The 12,084-nt window shown below is 40.9% G+C and overlaps 2 protein-coding genes across 3 annotated transcripts in view; both read right to left on the minus strand.

Moving 5' to 3' along the window:
* LOC110368380 overlaps nucleotides 1-12,084 on the minus strand; it is a 718,672-nt gene that overhangs the window by 393,344 nt on the left and 313,244 nt on the right. The window lies entirely within an intron of this gene.
* galnt14 (UDP-N-acetyl-alpha-D-galactosamine:polypeptide N-acetylgalactosaminyltransferase 14 (GalNAc-T14)) overlaps nucleotides 3,676-12,084 on the minus strand; it is a 235,686-nt gene continuing 227,277 nt past the window's right edge. Inside the window, exon 15 of the mRNA XM_012853687.3 lies at nucleotides 3,676-4,025. Within this exon, the coding sequence (XP_012709141.2) occupies nucleotides 3,867-4,025 (159 nt within the window). The 3' untranslated portion in view covers nucleotides 3,676-3,866. The remainder of the gene's footprint in view (nucleotides 4,026-12,084) is intronic.

Here is a 12,084-nt window from a genome sequence, read left to right on the forward strand (position 1 = left end):
GATTAAGCATCTGAAATAAAGATTAGCTGATTTTGGCTCTTTTTAAAGCTTTTTTTTTTAACCAGCAATACCAATAACTAAAGGTGCTATACCTTGTACTTAATCTATAATTTTTCATATCAATGCATGTTTATTTTTTATTTTTTTTACTTTTTTGCGTTATTTTCCTTCACACACATAGTTGTAAATAGGTGAGTACAAAACAGTTTTAAGATTATTTGGATTCTGATCAAACTGTATTCCACTTACTAAAACATTTATAAATTTCTCTGAATCTGAAAGAAATCAAACTACTGTAGTTAATTTAAAACAATTGAAAAAAAATTATATTCACATATTCAAAAATCATCCCAGCTAATTTTAAAAATAGGTTAATTCTCAATAAATAAAGCAACATTTGTTGATATAAATCCTCTTGTGCGCCACCTGCTGGCCTTTTTGGGGCACAGCGCTCCAAACTCAGTTTGTTAATCTCACAAGATGCAGGATAAACTGATTATTCACCTCCATAATGATGTTGGTGAATTATTTGGTTGATTGACGTGTTCTCCGTCAACGCCGCAGAAAATTCAGTGTTTATCTTCCAGGTTGTTCTGCTTCTTGTAATGAAAGTGACCATCATCCTGAAGCTCACAGTTTGTACATATTTCACAGTTCTTTCAAGAAAATAGAAAGAGGCATTATAAAACTTTATTCAGGAATCAGAGAGGATATCAAAGTGATGCAGCTGCAGGTGTCAAGCAGCTGTGAAGCAGCCACACAGATGGCGTGCTGCTGAGGGAGCGTATGGGATGGAAAACAAGAAACCAAAGAACATCATCACCTGACACGAGGGTTGAAGGTTTGACTTCAGCTATAAGCCACATCTCCAGTTAACGGGCTCTAAATAATACGTGACCTCTGTTTGGCCTGCAGGAGGTTCGGTTCGGTTACATCTGGGATTCTGACAAAGCGACATGAGTGGAAATGAACCTCACTTTAAAAAGAAAAATCCTGAAACTTTAATACTGTACTAATTATAACATGACAAAACTGTAAGCATATTTATCCTGAAGGTGAAATGAGCTGAAAAAATAACAACCATGGGCAGCAGATGTTCACAGAGGAGCAGAAATGAAGCTCCTGAGGAGCAAATGACGCACATTTCTTCCACCCGTCAGAAGAAATGGAGGCGACTGCAGTTCTGCTGCTTCCCAGGAGCCTTTAATCTTTGCTCCTGTCCGTCGTCGCACCTCTCAGAGCTGGATCTTTGTCCCTGCTGTGGGTCCTGGAAGCAGCTGCAGAACGGGCGTCATTTAAAAAAGGAAAGATTTTACCGGTCGTAATAATGACAAAGATTTCAGGCTATTTGTGGCGTAAAAAAAAAAACATTTTTAGAACATTTACACACATCCTGCAGAATTCAACTGAAAACCAAAACCATGTTACAGGATAAAATATGCTAAAAAAAAGAAGCTGAAATAACTTGGCTGCATAAATGACACCCATGTACTAATGACTGGTTCAGTCTTCATGGAAACGCCATTAAACTGACCGATGAACCTGAAATAAGCTTCAATTGGACGTTCTTCACCATATTTGCACCTCTGACATCCTTTAGCTACTGTGAATTATTCCTCAGTCTGTACCGAGCTGTCGCTGCAGTACAGCCCCACTGAAAACAGCGGGGATGTAGTGCATATTTGCAAACCCATATTTGCAAACTTTTCCGAGATTGCAAATATGGGAAGCTGAGAGGACTCCAAGCAAATGCGACCCAACTCTGTACTCAGGTCAAATCTGGACCGGTTTAAGAATGTAGAAACTTATGCAACCAGGTTGTCAGCGCTTTCATTCGGTTTGGGTTTTAGATTTGACCCACAAACGGGTTTTAGGGCTGGGCGATAAATCCTTTTAATCGATTAATTCGAATTTACAATTCTTTAAGATTTCATTTTTGGAAAATCTGGATTTTATTTTGCCAATACACTCATTGGGTTTCCATGAAGAGAACAGCATGTGATGCTGAATATATGTTTAGGCAAAATTATTGTCAAAATATTATTAAGTGGAAACTTTTTTTTACCATAATACGAGGTACTTCATTTACTTATTTACTTTTTTTTTTTAACTTAGTTTGAAGTTCACAAGTGCAGTGAAGCCTGTTCTTAGCTCAATGTGTAATACCAGTAGCAGCAAATGTTTTGTTATATTTTCATTGTTTATAATGGCACGGCTGCCATCTTGTTTTACAAGCATGTTTCACAGCTTGTTTTTAGTTGCATTTTGAATTCAGGTCAACTCCCTGACGAAATGCTTGACATAAAAAGCAATGTTTTAAAATAATTTCTTTAATTTCTTTTTAAGAAACAAAAAGAAGGAAAAAAATCGATTAATCGGATTTGGTATGATCAAATCGGAGATTTTTTTTTTTTTATCCATATCGCCCAGCCTTAACGGGTTTGTGTGTTTTCAGTGGAATAACATGGAATATAGGTCAGTTTAAATGTCCCACGTTGTCAGCAGCGGGTTCTGGAGGTGATCCAAAGGGAGGCAGCCGGGATCCATCTCAGTCAGCCGGAACAGCCTCAACGGACTCCTGCCTCAGCCAGCCCATGGATGAAGCTCATTTCAGCTTTTTGTTCTCTGGGGCTCCATCGTGAGCAAAGTTTAGGGTCAAAAGGGTTTGAATACTTTCTCCTGCTTAAGCACGGCAGACTGGAGCCAGTTCCCAATCGCTAGAGACAAAGAATGCTTCAATCTGTCCATAAATCTCACACTCCGCTCTGCTATCACTCAGGAGCAAAACACCAACAGGCCTGAAATGTTCTGCACAAACATTAAGGATGATTTTTATAGTAAAATAATCCCAGATTTGTAAAAAAGATAAAGAATAGAACAATTGTGCACAAAGACAACATGAAAATCTGCTGACAAAAAGCTTCCAGGCAATAAAACAGAAAGCAGGAATTATCTTATTTGGTGTGAAAATGTCAAAATACATATTTTGACTGATAAAATCAAAGAGAATAATTCTTCTTCTTATGAAAACATTCTTTAAAAGCCGAGACCTGCGACGCTGCGGCGGTGAATTATTGTTCACGGACATGAACACAGGAGGATGCAGAAATACTTCAAGATCTAATAAAAACCTCCAAGGTCAGCACTGAAAAGTAATAAAAACGGGCCGAGGATAAAAAAAAGAAAAAAAAGCCTGACCTATACAGGAAAATTGGTTTAAAACTAAAACAAATAAAGGAAATGTGGTAAAAACTGTGCAGGTCGTCCTCAGATTGTTTCAAAACTGGAGGCAAAACCAGAAGCGATGCAGCAAAGTGAGAAAACGCTCCGTTGTCCAAAGCCTTCAAATCTGTTGCTGGCGTCAACCTTAACGTCAGTAAAAGTCATTTGCAAGTAAATGAAAACCTCTTATGAATAAACTTCATATAAAATAGTCTCAAATTTAAATGAAATGGTGCAATATTTCTCTGCTGACCTGCACAGGCTTTACTCTGACGAGCTCGTCCTGCTGCTGATGGACTGAACTGTTGGTCATGACGACTCATGAGCTAAACATGAGCGTCTCCTCCATCATGAAATGATTCTGCCAACGCTGACAGTCTGGATTTAAGGTGCACTTAGTTTCCCTCTGAGTCAAACTCTTCAATCAACCCACATATTTTTTTTCTGTGCGTCTTTTTTTAGCCGCAGCGGTTTGATCCGTGCAGCTCTTCTCCTCTCCACCACATCTCAGCCCTTTGACTCGTCCTCTTCGTCAGCTTCCTCTTCAGCCCTCTTAATGGCTCCCACACTTTCAGTTTGTCCAGACGCCTTAGCCAGAGCGCTCTGCGGTGGAGAGTCGGTGGAATGAAGCCGGGCTTCGGAGGTCAGGAAAAGGGCACTTCCCATCTTTGTGTGTACGCGCTCAGTTCGCAGGGACTGATGACCAGCATGCGGGACGAGTCCATGCCGTCCAGAGCCATCTCAGAGTCCAAGCAGAAGCGAGAGACGATATGCTCCAGGTGAGTCCCTGACTTCTGCCACCGCTGCAGAACAAAGCAGAACGACAGCAGGAAGGGTTAGGCTGCTATGATGATTTCCTTCTTAGTGGTTTGCATTTTATTCTTTTTTTTTTTTTGCACCGTCTTGTTCGTTCATTCAGCGTCCAGAGGAGGACGGTATGGATACAGGAACCTGCACTTGCCTGAGACGTTTCTGAAAAGGTCTTCAGTCGTGCTCCACGGAGCGGTTCTGTGAGGCGGCGCACCAATTTGCAGAGAAACGCGTGTCTGACTATGACAAAGGGGCTGTCACTGAGTTTAGCACAAAAACAGGGAACGCAACGTGTTGCAGCGGAACACTGATGGACATAAAGAGCAATGTAGGCACCAGTGGTCCAAACAAGAAAAAAAATCTACCGGGATTTAAACCCAGGACCTCTACCAGCTGCTCTACCGTGCAGCAGCACAAACATCTGAGACTTGTTTCAATTTAGCAAAATTATATTTTATTCAAACGGTCCAAATTTACTAACTTTCATTTGTTAAACTTTACCTTTTTCTAAAATAATCTTAACCACTCTAAGATATTAAACCTGAATTCTGGCAAAGCTTTGGTGACTTTGGGTAAACATCTGTTTGTAATGTCTATTAATGACCACTAGATGGAGCCCTCATCTAAATGCACCCTGCGTTCCTAGGTCCACATAGCTTGGGAATCTGATGGTTTGTGTTTTTTTTATTATATATTACTGATGTTTAGTGGACAAAAATAATTTTTGCACTAAAATATCAGGATAAGATGTAAAAAACGGAAGTGTAATAATGAAATAAATAATAAAGATGATCACAAACCGGATGTGAGTTGGGCCTGAACTCAATTTAAATGTACTGAATGATGCATAATAATAATAATAATAATAATAATAATAATAATAATAATAATAATAATAATAATAATAATAATAATAATAATAATAATAATTGTGTTAGCATGTTCTTTACAGACAGACATTTTTTTTATCTAGGAGTCTTTGAAACCCAATCAGAGAAGAGGGCAAGTTGTCTGAAGTTCAAAAATTTGAATATAGAGGTTGAAAATATAGATGTTTTACAAAAGTTTAAAAGTTTGTCAGGTTTTGGAGCACGCATGTGTTCTGATTGGTGGATTATCATGGAGTCTCTAAATCTGAGGCCCTGCAGCGGCACAAACAATCGTGCAACACTCGTCCTGTAAAAATGCTGCAGCTCCACTGCGACCCTGACAGGACGACGCGCTCGTCACGGCGAGGCGACGGGCCGCACAGCTTTTTAATTGAAAGAAGGAAACGAAGGGAGGGATAATTAAAAGTAAATCAATTAGCATTCCCCTCATTACCGTCTGCTGCAGCAGTGCTGACATCAAACATGAGAGCAGCGCGCAGCATTGATCTCTCTTTACACAAGTCCGCCAAAGTTCACCCCGTCTTTGTTCCTTTTCAAGATGGCCGTGGGGGGATGAGAGCACATCTCATCTTCCTCAGGTCACCACAGGGCGAACGTGCCGGCCTGACACGGCCTCCTTGGAGGATTTAGCTCATATCAGAATTTCATGACACCTACTTGCTTCTTTTTTTTTTTTTTTTTACTCCAGAGAAATTCTGTGGACTTGGCCTCTGCTTTCAAAATTAGAAGTGTGCATCAACTTCTGTCATATGCTGGATCTGTCCTAATGTGGAAAATTGGGAATATAAATTTAGTTTGATCTAAACCGTTTCCCTGTAGCTCAGGCGGCGTCTTTAGGGTCATTGACCTTTGCCTCGCTGCCAAGACTTTTCACGCCTCTAACAGGGATTCTTCTATCTATCTCTATCTCTTTTCTGAAGAAAAGCATCCTTGTAGTGCGATGCTGCCGGTATTACCTTTCAGCCAGGGGACGGTGCGTTAAGTGTTAGATTTCCAGCACAAGGTGTTTTGCGTGTAGACTTCTTATACGTTTCTTTTTAAAGGTATACTATGCAACCGGGGTTGATTTTCCAGAGAGGCTCCCCCCAGAGGGTGAAAGTAAAAGTGCACTGTCATAAAGATGCTCAGCTGTTCTGGTTCCTCCATCAAGCCAGGCGCGGTTGTTTTGAGCTTAGCAGACAGGCGAACGCAACGAAAAGTGGAAAAAACAGCAGTACAAACAATGACTAACACAGTGAAGGTATGAACATCAAGCTTCCCGCAGCGCTATCTTGGCGAGACGCTACCGCCGCCGCCTCGCCAAGCCAACATAAAAAAATAAAATAAAAAATAAAATAAAAATAATAATAATAATAATAAAACTCGATATGCTTGCATGTTTATTTGACGTTAACACGCGGTTCTTTGTTGTTGCTTTTGCGCATGCATATAGTGAATGGCAGGGCAAAAACACATGGAGTTCTCGCTGTCTTGCACGAGACTTCTGAGCCTGTGGGTGCGGGCCGAGGGCTCTTGCAATTGCAAGTACGGTATTTCCCCCACAGACCACCAGGGCGGCCGAGAAAACCTTTGTTCGACCTGAAATGACTCATTTAATCATCCAAAACGGTATGAAACACATTAATTAACTGAAAAATGTTGCATAGTATGCCTTTAACGATCACTTTCTTCCATACAGGCCAAACCAGCGGCGGCCTGTCAATAGGGAGCGCCAAAATGCTGTCCCCAATAAAATAGCGGCAAAATAAGTGCAGATACAGTAAAGAGAAATGGGGTAATAAAAAAATGACCACATCTGTTCTCTTGTAAAACGTGTCTGATTTGTGATTTTTCAGCATTCCAGTTCCATTTCCGATTTATGTGACGTTATAATTTTTTGTCTGCGCCATATTGTTTAACATTTTGAGACACCTGATAAATGAGTGTATGCTTTAAAAGTTTGCCTTCAATGTGACTCCATGCTGGTCTCTAACTGGTTAGTTAAAGATTTTCCTCAGATGTGAAAGCTCACTGAGCTTCGGGGGGGGAAAACGGACATTTAAAAACTCTCTGAGGTTTGGTGAAGAAACATGAGAAGACGAGTGTATACGAGATATATTCTAATATTTTAGATCTTCTCTCGTATATGTTTGTCTCTGTAGCCTTTAACTGTTGTGACGTTTGCATAATGTGTGTCTGTGTGAGCGCTGCAAGGTGAGACGCAGAGGTGGGTAGTTATAGTAATAATAATAATAATAATTAAACATCAAACTTATATAGCACTTCTTTCGACAAAAAGAATAAAAAAACACAGAAATAGGCAAAAAAAATCATACTATGGAAAAGCAAGTTTAAAAAAGTGGGGTTTGAGATGTGATTTAAAGTTGTGTAATGAGTCTGAGTTCCTGATGGTTTGGGGCAGCAGCAGCGACGGCTCGGTCCTCTGAGGTCTGGTGATGGATGTGAGGAGGTTGGTGTCTATTAATGGAGGTCAGACAGATATGGAAGGGTCTTATTACGAAGGGATTTGTAGGTGAGGAGAAGAAACTTGTACTGGATACGGTGTTGAACAGTGAAGCTGCTGGAGGACAGGGGTGATGTGATCTCTGGACTGGGTACGGGAGAGTAGGCGGTCTGCAGAGTTCTGGATGTATTGTAATTTTTGGAGATGACTGAAGGGAAGACCTAAACAGAGGCTACTGCAGAGGTGATGAAGGCATGTATGAGGATTTCAGCTGCAGAGTGGGGGAAGGATGAACAGAGGTGGGCGATGTTGTGGAGATGGAAGAAAGACGTTTTGGTGATATTGCTGGTATGCGTTTGAAATGACAGGAAAGAGTCCAGGATGATGCCGAGAGGAGAAGAAGGGGGAAACATTGTGACCATCAATAGTGAGAATGAAGTTTCAAACAGAAGGGAGGAGGGATTTGGGACCGGTGATGAGGGGTTCTGGTTCGTTGCTGTTGAGTTTTAGAAAATTATTGTCCATCCAGGTTTTAATGCCTGAGATGCAGTGAGAGATAATGGAGAGAATGACCAGGGCGATTGATTTTGTGGATGTGTAAAGTTGAGTGTCATCAGCATAACAGTGAGAATTGAGTCCAAGATGGCGAATTATCTGACCAAGGGGTAACGTATAAATAACGAAGAGGAGGGGGCCAAATACCGAACCTTGGGGAACACCATGAGTGATGAGGGAGGTATGGGACATAACGTTGTTAATGGAAACAAAATGGTAACGGTCGGAGAGGTAAGAGGTGAACCTGTACTGGAGATGGACTGAAGACGGTGGAGAAGGAAGGTGTGGTTTATTGTTTCTAAAGCAGAGAAAGGTCAAGGAGAAGAAGGAGGAGGAGGTCATTAGTGACTTTGAGAGGCGCTGTTTCTGTGCTGTGGTGGGTACGAAATCCAGACTGAGAAGTTTCAAACAGCTGAGAGGTGTGAAGATGTCAGTTGAGATGGAAGATGACTCATTTGATGATGACAGATTTCAGAATCTGTGATAAGCGAAGTGTTTATGATATGAGGTATTAGAGGGACCAGGGTGAGAATACAGGTTTTTAGGTAAAGGAGACGGAATGGGGTCAAGATGACAAGATGATAATTTCCTGTTTATGAGAAGTTTGGTGAGAGGGACTGGGGAGAGAAAGAAGTGAAGCTAAGGGATGGAAGAGGGGAAACTGTGGGTACCAGTGGCGAGTTGTGAATGCTTTGGATTTTTGTATGAAAATATGTTCTTTTGTATTGTGAATGTGGAAGTTGTCTTGTGGTTTGGTGAGTTTTGTAAATGTGGAGAATAAAGTGCGGGAATTTGAGGAATTGGAATAGATAATGTCCGAGCAGAATTTGGAGCGGGCAGATTTTAGTGCCGAGTTGTAAGTTTTGACAGAATGTTTAAAAGCTTGGGCATGGACAGTGAGAGCATTTATTTATTTATATGAAGACGCTCAAATTTTCTGCGATTCTTTTTGAGTTGGCGGAGTTCAGGGACGTATCATGGGGCTGATGTGGAAATAGAGACTGTAGCAGTTTTCAGGCGGGCTAACTGATTAAGGCAGGAGGAGAGAGTGAGGTTTAAAAATTAGTAGTTACTAGTTACATTTACTCAGTTACAGTTACTTGAGTAACTTTTTAAACAAAATGTACTTTTAGGAGTAGTTTTACTGCACTGTACTGTTTACTTTTACTTGAGTCACATTATTACTCAAGTATCACTGCAAGTAACTTCATGAACAAAGAACAAACTTGTTTTAACCAGAAATGCATCAAAGAGACACAAAATAGAGTTTATGTTAAAGTGAGACCTCTTGTTTGTACACAAGCTTTGTTATTTTAATGTTATTTTCTGTCTGCTGAGCTCATTGAGACATTTGGAGGTCAGATGAACGTACAGTAAACAGTAGATTTTGTTATTGGAAGTATTTTGCCTTGTTCTAACATGCTGTATATACATTAACTGCTGTATATATTTAATGTTGAAATAAATGATTTAGAAAAGTGTTTTTGTCTTTAGTGCATATTTTGTCTTTAAAATACCAGAATTTGCACATAAAATTATATTTTTGTCTGTCTTATTACATCGTTTTTAAATATTAAATCATCAGCGGTTATGATTAGTTACTCAGTACCCGAGTATCCTTCCTACTGAATACTTTTTTACTCTTACTTGAGTAACTTCTTGGCTGACTACTTTTAACTTTTACTCGAGTAAAAATATGTTGAAGTAGTGCTACTATTACTTGAGTAAAATGTCTGGCTACTCTACCTACTGCGACTAACTTCCTGAATAAAGAACAAACTTGTTTTAACCAGAAATCCGTCATAGAGACAAAAACCTGGAGTTTATGTTAAAGTGAGAACTCTTGTTTCTACACAAGCTTTGTTATTTTAATGTTATTTTCTATCTGCTGATCACAGACATTTGGAGGTCAGATGAACGTTCATATTGTATATACATTAACTGCTGTAAGCATTTGTCTCAAGTTTAATGTTAAAAGAAATTATTTAGAAAAGTGTTTTTGTCTTTAGTGCATCTGTTGTCTTTAAAATACCGAAATTTGCACATAACTTTATATTTTTTTGTCCGATTACATCATTTTTAAATATTAATCAAAATCATCAGCTGTTATGATTAGTTACTCAGTTGCCTTCTTACTGAATACTTTTTTAGTCTTACTTGAGTAAAAATATGCTGAAGTAGTGCTACTCTTACTTGAGTATAACCTTTTTTCTACTCCACCCGCCTCTGGTGAGACGTTTCCTTGTGGCGCCGTCTGCTGTGACCCAAAAGCAACTCGTCGCTCTTTAACTTGATTCTTCTGTTGCTTTTAAGGGAGGAAACTTTTATGCCAGACACTAACCCTTGTAGCTTCATTTCCTGACATTTCCACCGCCGCTGTGACTTGTGATGTGAAGGTTTTATTAACGTAACATGCTAACCTAAATGTTCCTCCTTACATCCTGGTTTTTAGAGCCAGCCTGTGCTCCTGATGTGGGAGAGCATCTCGTGATTTAAAGTGTTTATAGGCAGACGTGTAATTTGCCAGAGATCAATGTGACACTAAGTGCTTGCTGCTTGATTAATAAGAGGGATTTTGTGCTGAAGTTCAGCTGGTTCACATCACTTTTTCTCCCATTTCTAAACAGCTCATTCTGGTTTTCTCTGTATATTTTTGCATTTTATCCCTCTTGCTGTTTCTCTCCCTTATTTTCGCCTCACTCTGCGTTTTTCTCCCCCCCCCCCCCCCCCCCATCCCTCCACCTGTCAGCTCTGGGCTGTTTCTCCGGTGGATCACGGTTCTAATTAGCGATCAGCGCTCTGCTTCCTGCCTGCGTCTCACACTCAGCCGACCTGGACGCCGTCAGCACGGAGCTCCACACGTTTGGTTTGGTTTTCAGAGACGCGCTTCCCTGACTGCAACACACACTGATCGCCACATGCAGCAAACACAGATGGTGATCCTTTAGGTGTTGAACCTGACGCCTCAGGTGTGCTACACCTGCCTGTCTGAGCGCTGCAGGAGTTCCTCTTTGCACGGATAAAGAAGATCCTGACGTCTAAAACCCCTAATATCGACTCTCTTGGTGACTTTGAGCGTCTTCCTGCATCCTCTGTCTGCAGGGTTGTTGCTAACTGAGGGAAATGACCCGGAAATGTTCCGGCTGCAGCACAATGTGACAACAACACACCCGGTGATGGAGACGTCTTCAGCGCTGCAGAAGGAAAATCTATCCAATCGTCTCCTCTCAGCTTTGTGGCTTTGATGCAGACAAGGTCAGAGAGAGAAGGAAAAGATGTTTGGAGATAAACTGAGTTTTTTATTTTTACTGTTACTTTTCTCGAAGGTTTTGGTTTGGATTTATTTGCCGGTTTAGATTCAGTAAACTGCTTTTCAGCTCTTTGTGTTTGTTCTTGTCTTCCTCTCTGCAACACCATATTCCCTCCTTCCTCTCAGCCCAGCCTCGTGTTTTAGGGTTTTTACTTTCTTCAGGTTTTTTAGCTGTCACCATTATTTCCTTCTTGTTTCTCAAACCAAAACTTCCATCCTTTCTTCTTTGTCTCCAGTAAATCTTTGCCCTTCCTTTCTGCCTCCTTCTCTTCCTCTTTCAGTCCTTCCTTCCTTGATCCACACTTTGTTCCTTCCTTTTGGTAAATTGTCCATCATGACTTCCTTCCTTCCTTCCTTCCTTCCTTCCTTCCTTCCTTCCTTCCTTCCTTCCTTCCTTCCTTCCTTCCTTCCTTCCTTCCTTCCTTCCTTCCGTTATCCTCATGTTTGTTCCCTTCCTTCCTTCCTTCCTTCCTTCCTTCCTTCCTTCCTTCCTTCCTTCCTTCCTTCCTTCCTTCCTTCCTTCCTTCCTTCCTTCCTTCCTTCCTTCTCTCCTACTCCATTGTTTTCCTTCCTTCCTTCCTTCTCTCCTACTCCATTGTTTTCCTTCCTTCCTTCCTTTCGTTATCTTCATGTTTTCTTCCTCCTTTCCTCCCTCCCTTCCTTCCTTCCTCCCTTCCTTCCTTCCTTCCTTCCTTCCTTCCTTCCTTCCTTCCTTCCATATCCTCTGCCTTTCCTTCCTTCATTCCTTCCTTCCTTCCTCCCTTCCGGTTTATTCTTTCTACTCCTTCCTTCCTTCCTCCTTCCTTTCCTTCCTCCCTTCCTGGTTTATTTCTTTCCTACTCCTTCCTTCCTTC

The sequence above is a fragment of the Fundulus heteroclitus genome, unplaced genomic scaffold (assembly GCF_011125445.2).
Source record: "Fundulus heteroclitus isolate FHET01 unplaced genomic scaffold, MU-UCD_Fhet_4.1 scaffold_36, whole genome shotgun sequence".
Lineage (NCBI taxonomy): Eukaryota > Metazoa > Chordata > Actinopteri > Cyprinodontiformes > Fundulidae > Fundulus > Fundulus heteroclitus.